Source organism: Sander vitreus, chromosome 6 (genome assembly GCF_031162955.1).
Source record: "Sander vitreus isolate 19-12246 chromosome 6, sanVit1, whole genome shotgun sequence".
NCBI lineage: Eukaryota > Metazoa > Chordata > Actinopteri > Perciformes > Percidae > Sander > Sander vitreus.
In genome coordinates this window covers 8,151,824-8,171,147 of record NC_135860.1, presented here as the reverse complement: position 1 = coordinate 8,171,147, position 19,324 = coordinate 8,151,824, and the positions used below count along the sequence as shown (strand labels likewise).

Sequence of the window (19,324 nt, the reverse complement as noted above, 5' to 3'; positions counted from 1 at the left end):
CTAATACATTTATAATAGTCATTGAGGTTTATTTCAGGTAATTTTTTATTTAATTCCAGCTTTTTTTGTTGTTTTAATCACTTAAAAGGGCAGCAGCAGCGTCTTCCCCAAAACAATTGATTCATGTGCTTATTAAGTTCAAAATTAATACATTAATATTAAACACGTTGGGTCTCTCCAGACATGAGGGAAGGGTGTAGCCTATTGCAGGCAGGGCGTTTATATTATGTATTCATTTGTGCACACAGAGTATGGATGTAGGACCTAAACTGGCACCTGAGTGTAAAAGAAAAAGAGCCGTGTTAAGGGTACCAGCAGGATGGAGCCCAGCACAGAGACCGCATTGCTTAATGAATATAACAACTAAATCACCATAGACACGCCATCATGTAGCAACTTTATACAAGGAGACACGTTGACGTTAAATAAAAAAAATTGGTTTATTATCAAAACAGAAATCAAACCGGCACTGTTGTGTGAAATGAGATATGGGGCGTGGCTTCACGTGCACAATTAAGGCTTTGACTCAGCACAGGTGAGCCACTCGCGCTCCCTGCTGAGCTAACGGGTCTAGCTCGAGAGCGCACAGGAGGACAGGGGTTCAGTCACTGCTGACCAAGACCCCTAGGGTTTCTTCGCGTGTGTTTTTATATGCTTGGATTTTAACTTCAAAATCAGCTAAAAAAGAAAGGAAAAATTGTTCTCGGAACTTCTGTGTCAATTATGAGCTACGCGGTTGTGGTCCTGTTTTACTAAAAATGACGTGGCCGGATGATTTTGGGAGATTAAGCGCGGGTTTTCTGACCATTTTACTTAGCTTTACTTTTCAAGGTAAGATGAAAACCAAATGCTTGCTTTGCTTTGTTTGTTCCTAGACAATTTATTGAATTATAATAATTAAAAAAAACGTCATAGGGCAACAAATGGGCTATAAATTGTGTTTCAGTTGCAAATATTTTTTTAATTTTTGTTTCACGTTAAATTACATTCTTATTTGTGGCTATTTTGATAGGAACAGACACTCACTATAAGCGTAGGATATTGACTTGACTTTTTTCCTTTGTAAACGTATAATGTACTACTGACAGGTGCATACTGTGGACTGGTGGTTTTTCCTGTTGGCCCTACTCTGGTGAATGCTATATCTGGCAGCAATGTGACTCTGGCTGTGTCCTTCAGTGGTGCCCCTGACCCAGCGGTTACCTGGTTCATGAAGGATTTTAGCCTACCTGTCGTCACATGGGCTATTAACTCCAATACTCTCCCAGACATAGAGGAGAAAAGAAGAAAGGTGCTAAGGATTGAGCCAAATGGATCCCTTACCTTTGTAAATGTGCCACTTGAGTATACCAGTAACTACACCATTGAAATGACTAAATCTGGACTGGGAAGATCCTCAACTACTTTCTCTCTGGAAGTTTTTAGTGAGTACTCAGATTTTGGAGATGTGCTGTTGTATGGTTTGGATTTAATGGCTGCTTAAACCTATACATTATGTTAACCTGAACCTTCTTTGTTGACGCGTTCACACATGTATCTGCTTGTCCCACAGTTTATATTGCTCTATGCACTTGCTGTAATGACAACAATTGAAAACTTTAGCTGGATTTGGCAATATTAGAATCTTCAGTAAATTTTAAAATCTGCTGTAGAGTTGTGAGTTTGAACAATGTTTGTCTGGATTGTGTCTCTGGGCTGGATGAAGTTAGTACTTGGGCAAATTGGGAGAAAATGGTTTCCAAAGCTACAAGTTGTGTTCATAAAAGATCCTCAATTTCCTCAAGTTAAGGTGAACTGCCCTGAAAAATCATGTAGATCCAAGATTTGAGTCAAGCCACACGTGCTGCAGCATTTTTAGTATCTTTACGTTTATCTTAAATATTGACTGTCTGAAATATATTAAAAATGCATTATTTATATATATAAAATCTAAAACTTAATTGCAGTAATAAAACACTAAGTGCAGTATTACTGCAAGTTAGTTTTAGATTTTCATTGATTATCAAGCCAACATAAGTTTAATTTGTTTCAAAAATAAAACTGTGTGCGTGTCTGTGTGTGCATTAGTAACTTTAGTAGCCAGCCCCAAACAAGAGCCTTATCTTCCCCAGGTAGTCCAGTGAAGTTCCTGCCAGCTGTGGGAACCAGAGTTGACTCTGAAGGCAAAATAGTGGTCGCTATCCGATGTGTCAGTGAGGCCTGGCCTAAGGCTGTGGTGTCATGGTCCAAAGGCAGCGAGGCTCTCACCAACAGGACACCATACCAGATCAGCAGTGACACCACACAGCTCGAGATTCTGGGTTACAATGTCAGCAAATTTCTCCTCCAAAACTACTTTTGTAACTGCAGCAACCCATTGGGCAGCCAGAGGAGGGAAATTCTGTTAACAGGTATAGTATTGCTGTTCTTGGTTCATTGGTTGTAACATTAAACAAGTACTGATGTTGAATACAATTTTGAGGAACTGGTACTTTACTTGAGTAACTTCATTTTGTGCGACTTCTACTCTACAATATTACAGAGGGAAATACTGTACTTCTAAATCTACTACACTTTACTTTTTACTGATGATTACTAATTACTTTGCACATGAAGATTTTATATGTAAAACATTAAAGCCAATTCATGGTGAGACTTGTTTTACTGTAGGTTAAACAAGGTATATAAACTATTTCCCCACTGGGGATCAATAAACAGTATAAATTATAAAAAAAAAAAAAAAATGTTTTTTTTTTTATTCTGTGGTGTTGCAGTTCTTTCTTTCGCTTGTCCAAATATAATTTGCTGTATATGTACAGATCATTACTGTGTCGCTTTTATTCAATTTGAATACATTTATCTATTTTGCAAGTACTTTTGTGCATTTCGTTGTACTTTTATGTCATGATATAGGTCTTAAATTTAATTCATAATGGTCTTAAAAAAGGGTCTTAAATTTGCATTGGTAAAACCTGCAGAAACCCTGATAAACCTGCCTAAACATTACAATTCTGCTTTTAAATGAATACCTCTTTTGACGCCGAAGAGGCAATTCTACAGAAAAGGGCTGAAATGGTTAGTCAATCCATTTGCAGATCGACAGAAAATGAATCTTATTTGTTAATCTATTTAGATAATTCCTCATTTGAGATGATTTCAAGCTTTTCTTTGGGTCATGTGATAGCAACCTCTTCTACATATTTCATTATGTGGTGTGCAGGTGCTCTTTGGATATTCCGGGTGTACTGCGTTTATTTCATCCTGTGAATATCCAAAGAGCACCTGTAAGTGAAACAATACAAGAAAGACCCAGCAGCGCTTCCACTCCTTTGTCTGCAGTAATCCATACATGTTTAGGTTCTGGGCTGTAAAACTTAAGCATTTGAATATGTCTTTTGGGGTTTTAGGAAACTGAGATGAGCTTTTTTTTTTTTTTTTTTTACTACTTTCAGACATTTTGTAGACCAAACGAAGTGTTTAACCAAGAAAAATAATTAGCAGATTAATAGATAATGAAAATAATTGTTAGCTGCAACCCCACTTCAGAGTGAATAGTTTTCCTTTTGATATTAACTAATATTTTCAGGTCCAACCCAGAGCATTGACTTTTAGTGTAACAGCATATGTTGACAGTGTTTGTATTGATGGTTACCTCTTCCACCACAGCCATACAGCACAGTGCAGTGATTGTGTCATTTCTAAATACTGTAAGGATTCTATTGCCTTCTGCTTTGGAGCACTTGTATTACCTGAGTAAAAGGAAACAATGGGCCCTCAGACAGAGAGTTAAGTAATACCTGAGATTGCTTATTTCCCCCCTTTTACAACAAAGCTCTCTATTCTTGGTATACCCTCACCCTGCCCCTCTTCTGCCCTCTCTTGGTCTCCCCCTCGCTCACAACCCCTGTCTTTCCAGGGCCGTCAATCTCAAATTCCAGTTTGTTCTCAAATCACAATGGAACCATCGTCACATTGACCTGGGAGGTCTCGCCTACCTCTGTTGTTACAGGTAAAGTAGTAATTTAATCAAGGAAGGCAGATCTGGAATGCTCAGTGTGTATTTCTCACAAGAATATCTTGTAACACTTTACTCGAAGGTATCTACATAAGAGTGACATGACAGTGTCATGAACACATGACACTGTCATGACACATGAACCCTAACCCTAACCATAGCCATAACCAAAACTTGTCATGACAGAAACCGAATGACACTAAAAGAAGCATTATGTATAAACTTGTTAATGTTTATGACACGTTCATGACAGTGTCATGTCACGCTTATGTAGCTACCTTCAAGTAAAGTGTAACCGAATATCTTTAAACGTCACACACAAACCCAACCTTCTTGTTTTGAGGTTGTACATCTCAGCAGAACTCAAACGGTGTTGAAAACAGAAACTCAACATAAGATAGGGGTGTAAACATTGTGGAACGTGTGAAGCCTCTAGCTGTGCAACACTGTTTTGTGGAAAACATACTTTAGGACAAAAGTACAGGAAAAATCAAATGTCCGTTTTTGTTGTCTCCTCTGTCCGTTTGTATGTACATAATATAACGGTAAGATTTTCCTAATTGAACAGGCCTATAACATTGATAAATGAAACAGAGTACCACTATATGCTTTGGTGATTGATCAACTCTGATGCTAGTATCATAGAAAACAGAATTTCATGTGCTTTTGCAAAGGGTTTGACATCCAAATGAAAGGACCAGACCTCCTGGGAAAAAATCACACCCAAACTAGCTTAAACCAATTCTACACCATCCAGCATGAACCTGCCACTACCAGGAGTGCAGACATCTTTATTCTCGATCCCAACTTGACGTACATGTTTCGGATTATCCCCAAAGCTCTTATGACAGAAGGAGACCCATCTGCGGTCCACAGAATTGGTCCAGGTATGGGAAATTGTTTGTTTGGGTGTGTTAAAGCATTGCATTTCTTATCACAGGGTCAGTGATGGTGCCACAGTAGTAAAACCATTGCTTATTGTTTGTCCTGGTGATACTAGGTGAAGGGCTGAGTAGATCTGCCATCGCTGGCATTGCAGCTGGAATCCCCTGCGGCATTCTCTTCTTAGTCCTGCTGGGCGGCTTCATCTACTTCTGTGTCTACTGGAACAAGAACAAAAGTAGGTGCTTGCTTAGCAAAAAAGTAGGGGCTGGGCTATATGGACAAAATTAAATGTTACAGTATTCTTGATCAAATACCTCGATGTCGATATTGCAACGATATTGTTGGGTGAACAATTTGTGCTTTCACACAAATATTTTCACAATGAGATTTTTGATAAATAATCATCAGTAATGACTAAGTGGGTAAAGTAAATGGACTGTATTTATATAGTGCTTTTCTAGTCTTAAGTTAAAGTGCTTCAGGAACCATTCACACACATTCATACACTGTGGCCAAATGCTGCCATGTAAGGAGCCACTTGCTCATCAGATGAACATTTACACTCTGATGACACACATTTACACTCCGATGGCGCTGCATCGGGAGCAATTTGGGGTTCAGTGTCTTGCGCAAGGACACTTTGACATGAGGGGATCGAACCACCAACCTTCCGATACCACCTGAGCCACAGGTGCCTTGGCAAATCAAGGCAAATAATGGAACAGCGAGAACAGTCTGGTAAGTTCATAAAATTACATCACTTTACTGTAATGCAGCCTTTAAAACCAGGAAAAGAAAACACTTACCATATTACGATATGATATCCAAAATCTAAGACGATATTGAGTCTCGTATCACAATCTCAAAATATATTGCCCAGCCCTAGAATCAAGTCTTGTCTAAACATGGTGACGTGTTTTCTTAACATTCTGTGATAAATATTTTAAACTTTTTGTTTTCCTTGTTTCGTAGGTCGGCAAACAAGATATCCATTGTCCAGAGCAGTTGAGAAGGTTAGAATCACTTCACTGGCCAACATAACAAATGCCAACACATTAGTTGATAGTTACAGTCGATGAGGAGCTTGTGGAGTGTAGACTATTTAGTTACAGAACAACATGCATCTCAGTGTCAGTCCAAATTACGCACAATAAGCAGTATGAACTCACTGATGTAATGCCATTTATTTATTTTCTAAGTGTTAGTACGCTCAGGGAAACTGAGTCCAGCGCGAGGGAGACCCGACTCAGAGGAGGAGAAGTTAGTGAGGCCGGCGTCTCCACGGCAGGTGACAGTGCGCACGGATCCGCTGCGCCACGCATGGATGAAATAATGACATAGTAAATAGGACTACAGTTACAGAAATATGTGCAGAATTAAGACAGTCAAGACGGCCCAGTGTTTGGTTTGTTGTTGTTTCTTGTTCACTTAATAGCCTACAAATCATCCACGGGATCAATTACGCATCACATGAGTTTGCCCACCCGACACAGCGTTTGTTCCTGGGGAGATGGATCCGTGCGTCCCACCTCCTGTGCGCCATGGATTTCTTAGCCTCAGCAACTACTAATTATAAGATACAATTTGCCTGTTCCCAGCATTAGCACAACACTTTGCGATGGTTAGCTTGTTACCTGTGACGATATATGCTAAATGTAACGTCTCTTTTCACATTAGCGTGTGACTGACTGACCTATTTAGGTGCGTTTTGAGATGCCTGATGAAGTCCGACGTTGTTGATCCGGCATCATTTATCTTGGTGCCACACACCTTGCATGTAGCTGTTCGCTTACTGCCTCTGTTTACCAAGTTATTGAAAGCAAAACCAATGAGAAAAGGCACAACTCCGGGAGGATTTGTTGTCGCCATCGGCAATGCATATTTTGATATGTGAGTGCGCGCACATAGGCGCATGCGTTACGTTGCACATTATGGCAAAGGGCAGGGGACATACAGTTCGTCATACATTTCCCCGTATATGCGCCAATAAAAGAAAATAGAAATACATGAATACATTTTGATTTAAAAAAGCAATAATTGCATGAAAACAGGTTGTCTTCCGAGTCAAGTCTGAAGTCAGCTGTTTGTGCGACTTATGTCCGACTCGAGTCCCCATCTCTGCTCACAGGCAATAACATCTCAAACAGAAACAACTCCTCATAACCTGCTGACAGGAGGGCTGAAGTCTCCCCCTGATTACAACAGATTGCAGCAGGTAGTCTTTCTAATAAAACACATCTAAGTGGAATGTTTTTTGTTTTTTTTGCTGATTAATAGAAAATTAACTGGCTTGTTTTCTTTCAGATTCCCTCTGAAAGATCAGTGGCTCTCCCAACATTTGGCAGTCCTCTGCCTGTCAGAGTTGCTACAACTGTCTAAACTCCCAAATTTGCTTTGATTTCTGTAACGCATGCTATATATTTGTTTAATTTTAATTTATGATATTGTTCTATATTTGTATTATTTTAACTGAAAGTAAGAATCATTTGTGGTATTTCTTCCACTGTCCTGTATACGCTGTACGTTAAACTCTATCATTATTTAACTTTCTTTATTCATAGAAAAATCTAAATATAAGCCATGCCTGTAAATGTATTTAGCTAAATATCAAAGTGTCTCTTACCAATCACTACATCTGTACAAGTTCTAAACATTTCTACAACTGTAACTATACTGTTTTTCTACTGTAGGTCCCTCACTATATTATTGGAACATAATGCTCACTTGGATAATAAACATTTTGTTCTGATTTATGATAAACATACTGATCAACGTAATGTATTGTCTGCTTATGGTTTACGGTAGGGCTGCAATAAATCCTTTTTTTTTATCAATTAGAAAATGTATGCATAATCAATATTTGCTCTATAAAAAACAGTTAATGTTGACTTGCATAGGTAAACTTTTGTGGTATTTATAAAAATGGATCATAGCAATGCTATATCTGATAGACTGCACCCTACTGTAATACTTTGCATATGTTTTCCTAATTTAAAGATGCTGATTGATTGTCCTTTCAGTCAACAATGAGCATGACTTGGCAGAGATGTGTTGTTTCCATTTACTGAGTTTTTAAAGTGCCCATATTATGAAAGAAATCACTTTTTCTGGGACTTGGGGTGTTATTTTGTGTCTCTGGTGCTTCCACACGCATACAAACGAGATACGGGTTTCTGAATGTGTCCTGCCTTCAGTCTCTGGTGAGCTGTTCAAAATCGGCAGGGCTTTTTACGTCACTAGCCAAAACGAGGTGGCTAACCGTAGCACGCTAGCTCGTTCTGAATGGCAAAACACTGCTACAACACACACTAGTTCACCATAATCTACAAAAGAACTACTAACATGTCCCTATTCTGCAGGTATTCCACGCAAAGTTGTGCCCTCGTTTAGAAGAACTCTCCCGGCTAATCCTGCCTTGTACTACTGAAGTTGTAGAAACAAACAGCTAGCTAGATGATGTGATCTTACCTAACTACTGCCATAGACAGTATATAAGAATGGACCAACAGATCCCGTTGCTCTGGACGGAGACCAGTGAAGGCCATTAGAAGCACTTTTCCGGTGAGTGCTGAGTGTTACTGCGCAGCCTCCAACTGAGATAGACGACATAAATGTGACGTGAGCAACCTGTCTGAAAGTTGTAAGTCTTCTGGTAGCTGTGCCAAGAGAAATCTCAATCATTCCCAATCTTGCAGAGACGGAGAGCGTAAGTATATGTGAGGAGATAACATGGACACAGGCTAATTATTGCTAACTAAAATGCTAGTTAACATTAGTAATTAAACTTAAACAGCTAATGTAAGTCGAAACTGCCTGCAAGCTTCTCCTGTACTATACGGTAATTCCTCTACTATGCAACAGAAAGTCGCGTGGTTATGACACAATTGTTAGCCTATTTTTACAAAAACGTCTGCTACGGAGCCATAACGTGAGATACAAGGTAATGGAGCCTTTTATACATTGTCGTGTTTCTTTAGAAATAAACAATGGACAAATAGAGTCTTTAAACGCTTCAGATGTATTTGCTGTCAAAGTGACGTCAAAATGAATGGCAGACAATGGGATGCTAACGTCGGGTGATTGCTTTGTAGCATCAAAATGGCGCCATAGGAGGTTCGAGCTCTGAAGCGAAGCTTACCCCCTTGGCTACCGCGCATGTGCGACTGCCAACAAAGATGTTACAGCAGTGCGAGGTCTCACTCTGTAGCTAAAACAGAGACCTGAACACAGGGTGAAAGGATGAGCTGCAGTACAACAAAAATATGGTGTTTATTGAAAATTAAACCATGTAAACCTATTCTGGTACAACCTCAAAATACAATTGTGAACCTGAAAATGAGCATAATATGGCCACTTTAAGGTAATCTTGTGATAATTCTTTATTTCAATCCCTGACAGTTAAGCACCTGTAGCACTATGCATGAAATGGCCAAGGTAATCTTTTTTTGTATTGTTTCTACTAAATGTGGAAAACATGTTTACACAGCCTTCATTATGTTTATGCTTCCCTTGTGGAACAGATGATGACTGTGGGCTTTTCTAGCGGACCTTACTTTGATCCATTACTTTTGAATGTTTTCTTGTGCATAAGTATTTTATACAGGAACAGAAACTAAACCAGTGATGCCAGTCGGTCGGAAGCCTACAGAGGAATGGTGTTGTCGGATACAGTGCATGTAGTACCCTGATGCGTCTTCTGTTGTGGGAACAGAACACACTTTCAAATAGCTGTCAGATGTTTCCATCATGGTGATGTGATGTTTTTATATATACATTTGGGCAGCAGATGGTGCTATTGTGCAGTGCTAAAGACATTCCTTCACATAAAGATTTTCAACCTGTTCAATAATGGAGATTGACTTTTATTAACTTTTATGTATTTAAGTTCATTATACTTAAATAAATATAGATCATAATAATCATAACGAGAGTTGGCAATGCTGCAGTTACTGTCTTTGTCTGTCTGCATCTCTATTTTTATTGTTTATTTCTCTTCAATGCTCATACTATTTTTTTCTTACCGCTATAACTATATGAAAAGAAGATAATAGGTACATCATGGTATGCTTTTTTATAAAATAGGTATACAGGAATTAACCCTACTGGCAACACCTAAATGTTAAAAAAAGTTATGAATGTTTTCTGGAAATGGTTTGTCTGCATTATTTATTTAAAAAAGATCTCTATTTTGAATTTTGATACAGACAAAAAAATGCTGATTTCCATTATCGCAAGACAGTTGTTCAGTTTAGTGCAAATGTGTTCTTAGCATGTGCCACTGATGGTAAACGACCTGCCAGCTACTTCTTGTGGAGCAATGTGAAGGCTGGACTTCTCACAGCTCTTAAAGGAGAAATCCGGCGCAAAATGAACCTAGGGGTTAATAACACATGTGTACCGAGTCAACCGTTCTCTGGGATATGTTTTCATGCTAATCAAATGTGACCAGTTTTAGCACAAACCGCTAATTAGCTTATAATGCTAGTTGTCAGGGCAAGGGTTAAGTAAAAATAAATCACTATTTCTATACCACTAACAAGGCTCAAAATAGCACCACACCTCCATGGTAGCATAATGCGGGTGCCTACATGTAAACCGAAGCATTGAGAACTTTGTAAGTGTACAGACAGTTCATTAAAAAGATAGTTTATAAAGACTGTACCGTTCACATATACTGATGTGGGCGCCATCTTGGGAAAACAGTCACGACCAGTCGAACGACGAACGCCGTCCAACCAGTAACTAGTAACATAGCTCAAGCATATTCGATTAGCATGAAAACAGATCCCAGAGAACGGTCGACTCTGTATACGTGTTATTAACCCCTAGGTTCATTTTGCGCCGGATTTGTCCTTTAACCCAAGTCCACAAATCATCATATTTACTATCCAAGAACTCAGTTCAGCCATCAGTCAATGCCCTGGGCAGAGTGGTAGTACTCCCTAAATGACAATTGTATGTAATTGCCCGTTTCCACATGCAGACCTAAGATTGAGATTTGTATTTATTAATACAAATATAAATCAAATAATAAAAGATTATGTATTATTATAGATTAAGCAGCCCAGCAGTATTTAAAAGTAATTGAAATTGGCCTCAACTTGCAGCTGCAATATTTAAGTGATGAACCCATTATTGCATCAATAATTATAATATTTATTGTTCTGAAATGGGATGTTCTGTATAATAAGTACCTTTTACTTTTGGTACTTTTAGTGTATTTTAATGCTGATACTTTTACTTGAGTAAGAATATGAATGAAGGACGTTTTCTTTTAACTTTTGTGTACTTGGACGTTTTACTTGAGTATTTTTACACTGTGGTATTGCTTCTTTTACTTAAGTAAAATATCTGAATACTTCTTCCAAATCATAATCAGTTATGAATGCTCTACACTTTCCAAATCCACAGCTACCCTATATCTTACAAGATACAACACTGAAGGAGGAAAATTGCTCAGACAGTAATGGACCAACCAACATATCAGTTAACTAGAAACCACCTTACACTACGCTAAGCTACATTTTCAGTGACTATAAGGTGGTTGCACAAGAGGTTAGTAAAAGTCATACAGTACCTAATGCCGATTTCAATGGTAAATTTGAACTTGTGGACTTTTCATTTTCTTTCTGTTTTAGATGCCCAGTGATCTCGCCATAACCATTTTTGATGTGATCTGCATGTTAATTGTCTATGGCAGTGCTCTGTAGACTTGATGCTATTACTGTTTCATCCCATTTGTATTTTGAATGTTTTTGCACCACGTCCAAGTGTAGATGATAGTTGTACCAGACAAGATGACGTCCATCCCATTTGAGTTCAGCTGTGATGCAAAGTTCATTGGTAATTACTTAAGAATGCTGTAGTAAGTGACATGCTGATTACATGAATGAGGAAGCTGAAGGCCTCTCAGGAGGAGACTTGTGCAAATACAAGCCATGTGAATTATGTTGATGCATGACAAAAAGCTTTCAGTGTTGATGCTACTATTGTAAATACTTTGGGTGTACAATGTTTCATTATATGTGTATTATGCAGTATTTGGCAGCCTGTTACCATTTGTTTTACACAATGTTATTACATATTCAGAGTGAACATGTAAAGCGCACTCTGAATTCAGTGTGCCAATTCTTTAAGCAGCACTTTGGTCATGTGTCTGTTCTAAGCGTGTATGTGTAACCATAACCACACCCCAGCCAAACTGAAAGGAAGTGTGCGCTTCAGCATGTTCCATTGACCACAGCAGTACTGCATACCTTTGCACATCCACGGTTCCAGAATGCCTAATAGAACAACAGACAAGGACTGTGTAGCGGCCTCATATCCCAGACCCTCCCCCATCACCATCCAACACCATCACCCCTCCCCTCTCCCCTGACCCCCCCAAAATAGTCCCAAAGAGTCACGTGGCTTTTGGCCCACCAGCTCAAGTGCATTTGTTCTGTGCTGATTGTTTAAATGATTTTGCCTCCATCAACAGAAAAGTGGAGGGGATAACTTTTTGGAATTCAGCCTAGGGCTTCCTCTTTGACGTTTCGCTCACTCCTGGCTTGCAACTCCCTCTCACTCTTTCCCTGAGGAAAGGCTGAAACTTAAGAGGGTTGATTTATCCTAAGGAATTCAGGTAAGATGATGATGTCTTTCGTTAATTGCTCATGCCCACTTAGATGACAAGAATTGGGAGTAAAAATAATAAAGTAGAATGCATATCATGGCATGCTAACCAATGAGTGTATGTCTCACAGGTGGGCCTAGAGGGCCTTCACCATTTGATAGTGACAGGCTATCAGGATTTACATGCAATGTGCCTATTTTGTATACTTGTGCATGTTAGATTTCTTGTTTTGTTCAAAATCTCTATTATTACAGCATCACCCATGAATTGTTTTTACTTAAGACATTTCTCATGATAATATGCGGAACTTGAGATTCAAGAAAAATCTGCTTTCTTTCATATGTACAGATATACGTATCTATGGTGTTCAGACTGTCACACAAGAGTGTGAATGATGTCTCTGATAGCTGAGAGCGAAATGGATGCTGGCTGACACAGATGTTTGACATGTTCTGCTGTAAAATGCTGATTTCTTTCTTCGTTTTAAAACCGTGTTCAATATTTAATTCAAGGCTTCATTTGTATCGACTATCACCAACTTTCACAGCATTTTTAGTTGTGTATGACTTGACTGTGTTGTTGGCGATTTTATGATTTGACTATTTTTTGATTTGGGTGGTGTGTGGTTTAATTAGGAAATGTATTTGTGGCTTGTTTAACTGCAGTAGTGAGTATAAAAAAACGTGTTCAAACACACACACAGAGAGAGAGAGAGAGAGAGAGAGGGGCACATGTTGCTATGAGCTTATTGTATTGTAGTTGTATGGTATGCTTACTCTGTCCAGGTCAGCAGCTCTCATGACCAGTTCTGTGCATTGTTGTTACAGCTAACTGCATAGTCAAGACAAATTGATATGCAATATATAAATAGACTAGTTTTCACATCCTCATGTTATCTGTTGGCAGCATCTGCTTTGAATGAGGAACTGCAAATGTTGCTGCTAGTTGCAACTGGTTTGTCATTTATATGACAAAGAGAAATTAATTGATAGACACATTTATTTCTCACAAATAGTCCACAAGAAGTAGTCACCTCTGTCTTTAAGGAAATATAGTATAAATTCAACACTATTGCCAGGAGGTGAAGTTATGGTTCGAGTAGGAGGGATGTTGTCTAAGCCCCCAGTCCTGCAGAGTAAATCTAAACAGGAAATATAAATTGATGTCTTCCCTTCATTAGATACTTAAATCATGGTGCCCTAACTGTAGCTCAAAGACAAGCCCCCAATTTCACCTGTGGCGATGTTGGCCCATACTACAACAGACTGACTACATTTGGCAGCTCCTAGATGTGTACAATCGTTTCCTACCCCTGCATCCACTCCTTCAGGTCATTCCTGTCTCCTCAATCCATTTCATACTGAATAACCATTAAAATACAGCAACCAACCAACCCTGTGTGTGTGTGTGTGTGTGTGTGTGTGTGTGTGTGTGTATATATATATATATATATATATATATAAATACATACATACAATGACTAACTTCATTACTACAAGTTGACTTGCAACACTGACTCCCATCTTTTTCTCTTTTTGGACAGTGCTTAAAGCCTTAGCCACAGTCATAGTGTCACTCATGATGCACAGCTTCATGGGAGGGGGCCTATTTTGTGCCATCGTGGGGAACATCCTGTTGGTGGTTTCCACAGCCACAGACTACTGGATGCAGTACCGTCTGTCTGGCAGCTTTGCCCATCAGGGCCTGTGGAGGTACTGCATGTCTGGCAAGTGTTACATGCAGACTGACAGCATTGGTAAGTGGGAAAATAGCTTCTTGGACACTTAAATATTCCCTTAGGTCTCCCTGAGGCACAGCAGCTCTCACTCTCACCAGAGTCTATGTGTACTTATCTGAATACACTGGTGATTATAATGACTGTCGTTACTTTTGAGGTACAATAACTAACTTTCATAAGATGAGAAGTGAATACAGGCAGACTAGAACGACAGCAACAATGATGGAAATAATATCTGCATCTTTCACTTAAGACTTAGTCATCCAACAGCTCTGTGGAGCTGTATTTAGGCACATTAGTGCTTGAAACTAAATGTTAATGTCAGCCTGCTTACATGTTGACAATGACAATGCTAACATGCTGATGCTAAGCATGTGTAATGTTTACCATGTCTAACTTAGTTTAGTGTGTTAGCATGCTAACATTAGCTAATTAGCACTAAATACAAAAGTACGGATGACTCTGATGGGAATGTTATTAGTTTTGCAGATATTTGGTTATAAAGTCAGGGGATCACCAAAGTCATTTGGATACATTGTCTGGAAACCATAACTTTCTATAGATAATTTTAATAGAAAACCGTCCAATAGTTGCTGAGATATTTTAGTCTGGACCAAAGTGGTGGACTGATCAACTGACAGACTGACATTGCCATCCCATAAGACACACAAGTGTGGCTGACAATAAAACAAACTGCAATATAAAAGTAGTCCAAAAAAAGTAAAGTAAGTTAGTTATTAAGTAAGTTCAGTAAGAATCTTACTTAAGAAAAAGTGATCAAATGCTCTGAGTCTTGATTCGGAAGATCTGTCTCTCTTAGAGTTTTAAATTATCATTGTGTGGTTAACCTGTAAGCAGTATTTTAGTATTTCAAAAGCAACTCAATTTGGCAGCTTGTCTTGGTGGAAATAAGCTTACCTACTCAGTATAGTGGTGGGTAGTACAGCACTGCATTATACACATAAAATCTTATTGGCACAGAAACTGCTGCTGCCAGATAAACGGTAGTGTTGTAAAATTCAAGTTCAAATAAAATGGAAACATGCATTAAAATCACACAAAATGCAAATATTCAAAAAATCCGAACAACACTTCATTTTGTTCTTGAGTGAATACACTTCCCTGTGCAACTTGACAGTTGTACATTTTACTATAGCTTTACTGTTTTATAAGTGCCTGCCTTCAAACAGCATGAAAGCATTATAGGTTGCTGCTGTGTGAGTCCAGCAGTGCACTGGAACAATTTACACGTTCAAGTCACAACATTTGTGGGGTCTGTAGAAATATTAGGAAATAGATTCATTTCCAGCGAGCTTTCAAATGACATTGAGTGCATTTTGGTATGAAACTGTTCATTTCACATGAAAGGTTTATCATTTTCTATTTATCTTCCTACACATATCTTAGTATGTTCTCCTCCTTGTTGTACTCCTCAGCTTACTGGAATGCCACTCGTGCTTTCATGATCCTCTCTGCCATGTCATGCTTTGCTGGCATCATCGCAGGAATCCTCTCCTTTGCCCACTTTTCGGCCTTTGAGAGGTTCAACCGCTCATTTGCTGCTGGGATCATGTTCTTTGTTTCAAGTAAGTTATGGCTCCAGTAACCAAATAATGTCACATTTATTTTGTTCTGAGTCACATTTGCGTTTAAGATCTATTATTTGAATAATTTGCATATCATGCAAATCTCGTGTCGTGGAAAATCCAACTCTCACAGAAACTTACAGCTTTGATGATCTTTACTATTACGGATTTCCATTTTAATATGTGTCACTCTCTGCCTGCTATGCCAGCTCTCTTTGTTCTGCTTGCAATGGCCATTTACACTGGAGTGACGGTGAACTTCCTGGGAAAGCGCTTTGGTGACTGGCGCTTCTCTTGGTCCTACATACTAGGCTGGGTGGCACTGCTCATGACCTTCTTTGCAGGTTTGTTCAAATTAAAGTGTGCTGTAGAGTTTGGTGTTATTACTTCTTGCTGATGGTAAACAAAATCAGTTTGAGTTCTTACACAAATATCACAGTTTGCAAACTGAGAAAAACAGTTCATATTCCAAATTCTCACAACAGCGCCGTCAAATCTTAAAAAAAAACAAATAAAATCACCAATGCAATGCTGTCACATGAACAATTTAATTTTCTCGAAGTTTTCTTGACAGAAATTAATAAGTACAGTCTCATCAGCTTTGCACAAATGGCCACTATATTTTCAATCTCACACACGTTTGTTATTGTGTCATTAACTTGTACTTGGCGTGTCTGTGTACAATAGAAATAGCCTTTGTGGTAATTTACACACCACATGACTTATGTTTTGTTTTGCAGGTATATTCTACATGTGTGCCTACAGAATGCATGAGTGCAGAAGAGTGGCTGGCCCACGTTAAAGTAAACGGGAAATAACGTGTCAAGGGTGCAAAAGATATAAATTCCAGTTCGAAAAATAGAGAATTTACTGTAAAATAATAAAATTTTGAATTTTGCATATGCACCAATCATGTGTTGTTGTTTTGTATACAAATGTGTATATAACATAATTTACAATTGTTTGTCCCTTTGAGCAGGATTCGGTCACCCTTTTACCCAATATTTTGTTTCCCAGTAACCAGCGAAACCTAGATGTGAGTTTTATAAATTAACTGAACTGTTAAAGCAATCTGTGCAGCATTACACATTCTGATATAATGTCCATAATATACGGTACAATAATAACATTGAAGCTGGATATGTACATATTGTATTGAAAGTGCATTTTACACAGAGCTTGGGGCTTGCATTTGTAATCCTGAAACAGTCAGTACATTCCTCCTGAAAACTGACCTTTTACTAGTGCAGCGGAAGGTGGAGGAGGAAAAGAAAAAGATGACGGGATCAATACAGGTGTTGAAGGTGCTAAGCAGCAAAGTGTAGTATCTCCATTTTGGGCTCTCACCCTTGAAGTAACCCAGTACATGAGAGAAGTTATATGGCAGCACACAAACAAGAAACACAGCTAGAGTCCCCAAGGCCATGCCGATGGCCTTCTGCTTCTGCATCCGGGTTATCCTGGGGCGGCTGTACAGAATCTGGATGCAGCGCAGGTAGCAGCAAACACAAATTAGAAGAGGTATGAGGCAGAGCACAAAGAAAAACTCCAAACGTACTGGGAGGAGAATCTCCAACTGCTTCTCACTAAAGTTCTCATAGCAGACACTGGAGGAGTTGTACAGGGCTGGGTGGTGCTGGACAATGAAAACAATGCTGCAGTGTGCTGCTGAAATTAGCCAAATAACAGCACTGGTAACTATCACGTACACAGGTTTGAGCAGCTGATGGTAGGTGATAGGGAAAGCTACTCCAATGTAGCGAACCACACTGACCGCCGTCAGCAGCAAGGAGCTGGTGTAGATTGTGGAGAAAAAGGTGAAGGAGGTGATGGAGCACAGGAAGCTGGACAAATACCATTTCATGCCTGACGCTGCCTCGTGCATCTTGAGAGGAAGGATGATCAAAAAGAGCAGGTCAGAGACAGTCAGATTGAGAAGCAGGATGTCTGTTGGACCTGGCCTGGAATGGATCTTAACACTGAAGGCATAGAGAGCCAGGAGGTTGGCTGGCAGGCCTATGACGAAGGAAATTATGTAAGCAGAGAGAATGACCGAACTGCTCACCACTGGCTCCATTATGACCCTAAACCGAAGGAAGAGTAAACACACACCAATCAGAATTTATAAAGTAACAGAGACAGGTGGTACAAAATTACAAAGCGTTTTTTTATGGTGACAAATCACTGAAGTCGGTATACATGATGTGGTTCAAAAAAGAAACTAATCTTGTTACTGATATACAATGTTAGGGTAAGAATGCCAGGGTAAGCCAATCGGAGGCAGAATAAGGCGGGCCACGAGGCACGTCCTTTTGACGTCGACATGTCTAGCAGATCTGGTTCTAGCATCTACCCTAAAATCTGGCGCTTCAGGTTAAAAACCACCATGTAGGCTACATTAGCAGCTGTCCTGTAGATTTTAATTAAATTACAAGTTTATTTAAACTTATTTAAATTACTATTCTTCAGCAGATAGAGTTGTGCAATTTTCATGCAAATGTAAATGGTCACTTCTATTTTTTTTAAGGCTTCTTCTATACGTTGGCATACTAATTGAGATTTAAAGTCCATTCTTAACCTTTTAAGCCATAATGCGTAGTTTATGTCGCCCCCATGAGAAATTCTGAGTAATGACAACAAAACTGTAATAGTCACAACACAAGACATAGACATCAACCAAATTATCAATGTTGGTGCTGTTATTTACCATTATTTTTCAATGTATCTGATCAAACACATCAAATCAGCATTTTAATGTTTCTCTCTCTGTTTACAGACAACTTATATTTCATATAAAAATGAATAAAGTCAGTTAGGAAAATGGCTTTTCATTAGTCTGATGACAGAGCATAGTCAGCTCTCAAGATCAGATTATAAACACCAGATGTAAAATTTCAATAGCAAAAAGGATCTGCAATGTTTGATTAGATAAATAAAGATTTACTTACTTTACTTACAAGTAGAACAGTGTTAAGGCTTTTTTTTTAAAAACAGCTAACGCTCCGTGTTGTTTGTCTTGCTGTGCCTTTCCAGTTTATAACTTTGGAGTTCAAAGATGAGCTGATATAAAGTGTTATAAGCCGGAAACAGCAATTCACTTAACGTAAAACCCCAGTGTGACACACTTCTCTACTTGTTCTACACTGAGCAATGAGACCATTGGTTAATATTAACTTAAATGCAAAACTGTAGCTCATGTTGACTTTTAAGACACCTGTTAATACGCCATCATTTCAGATAAAAAAGAAAATTCGGTGACATTATCACAGGAAAGCAAATTGAGATCTGTTTGGTTTCAGCAACAGAACGTAGAATAGCTGCACATATACTCTCAACAGTAAATCTGACTTCTGTTGCTTGGGAACAGCTTAAATATTGATTTCCTTCCTGTCACCCTATTTACATTAACATCAATTATCATTGCAGCAGGAAATAAACATGGAGCCCTTTATGTTTAAAACTGTCACAGGCACTAATGTGTATGCAATTCAAGTTTTTGCAAAACT

General features: G+C 38.8%; 3 protein-coding genes across 5 annotated transcripts; 2 read left to right on the top strand and 1 right to left on the bottom strand.

Annotated features, from left to right (window-relative positions):
- The first annotated feature begins 536 nt into the window (after nucleotides 1-536).
- vsig10l (V-set and immunoglobulin domain containing 10 like) lies at nucleotides 537-7,922 on the top strand. 3 transcript variants are annotated; one of them, XM_078252350.1, is made up of 9 exons: nucleotides 537-831; nucleotides 1,089-1,424; nucleotides 2,112-2,390; nucleotides 3,896-3,988; nucleotides 4,834-4,881; nucleotides 4,995-5,114; nucleotides 5,852-5,892; nucleotides 7,008-7,094; nucleotides 7,184-7,922. In XM_078252350.1, exons 1-9 carry the CDS (start codon nucleotides 759-761, stop codon nucleotides 7,256-7,258), a joined length of 1,152 nt encoding a protein of 383 aa, XP_078108476.1. In that variant the 5' UTR covers nucleotides 537-758; the 3' UTR covers nucleotides 7,259-7,922. The 3 variants fall into 3 exon arrangements, with proteins under 3 accessions (XP_078108476.1, XP_078108474.1, XP_078108475.1); XM_078252348.1 differs by having other exon boundaries at nucleotides 4,669-4,881; XM_078252349.1 differs by lacking the exon at nucleotides 7,008-7,094 and having other exon boundaries at nucleotides 4,669-4,881.
- Nucleotides 7,923-8,090: 168 nt separating this feature from the next.
- Nucleotides 8,091-16,724, top strand: lim2.5 (lens intrinsic membrane protein 2.5). Its single transcript, XM_078252373.1, has 5 exons — nucleotides 8,091-12,503; nucleotides 14,038-14,250; nucleotides 15,669-15,818; nucleotides 16,028-16,162; nucleotides 16,559-16,724. Exons 2-5 carry the CDS (start codon nucleotides 14,073-14,075, stop codon nucleotides 16,618-16,620), a joined length of 525 nt encoding a protein of 174 aa, XP_078108499.1. The 5' UTR covers nucleotides 8,091-12,503; nucleotides 14,038-14,072; the 3' UTR covers nucleotides 16,621-16,724.
- A 45-nt stretch (nucleotides 16,725-16,769) lies between these two features.
- LOC144519317 (free fatty acid receptor 2) lies at nucleotides 16,770-18,888 on the bottom strand. The gene is made up of 2 exons (XM_078252361.1): nucleotides 18,767-18,888; nucleotides 16,770-17,902 (listed from the first exon to the last, which is right to left on the bottom strand). The coding sequence occupies exon 2, from the start codon at nucleotides 17,893-17,895 to the stop codon at nucleotides 16,987-16,989; it is 909 nt and encodes a 302-aa protein (XP_078108487.1). The 5' UTR covers nucleotides 17,896-17,902; nucleotides 18,767-18,888; the 3' UTR covers nucleotides 16,770-16,986.
- Between the last annotated feature and the right edge of the window lie 436 nt (nucleotides 18,889-19,324).

What these genes read in the sequence shown, in the direction of transcription:
- vsig10l (XM_078252348.1), top strand. Translation starts at nt 759, where the DNA reads ATGACGTGGCCGGATGATTTTGGGAGATTAAGCGCGGGTTTTCTGACC. An exon ending in GCCTACCTCTGTTGTTACAG is followed by an intron (nt 3,989 to 4,668) that starts GTAAAGTAGTAA and finishes GCTTTTGCAAAG; the next exon opens with GGTTTGACATCCAAATGAAA. An exon ending in TGTCCAGAGCAGTTGAGAAG is followed by an intron (nt 5,893 to 7,007) that starts GTTAGAATCACT and finishes CTCTGCTCACAG; the next exon opens with GCAATAACATCTCAAACAGA.
- lim2.5 (XM_078252373.1), top strand. Translation starts at nt 14,073, where the DNA reads ATGATGCACAGCTTCATGGGAGGGGGCCTATTTTGTGCCATCGTGGGG. An exon ending in CATGCAGACTGACAGCATTG is followed by an intron (nt 14,251 to 15,668) that starts GTAAGTGGGAAA and finishes TGTACTCCTCAG; the next exon opens with CTTACTGGAATGCCACTCGT. An exon ending in GCTCATGACCTTCTTTGCAG is followed by an intron (nt 16,163 to 16,558) that starts GTTTGTTCAAAT and finishes TTTGTTTTGCAG; the next exon opens with GTATATTCTACATGTGTGCC.
- LOC144519317 (XM_078252361.1), bottom strand. Translation starts at nt 17,895, where the DNA reads ATGGAGCCAGTGGTGAGCAGTTCGGTCATTCTCTCTGCTTACATAATT.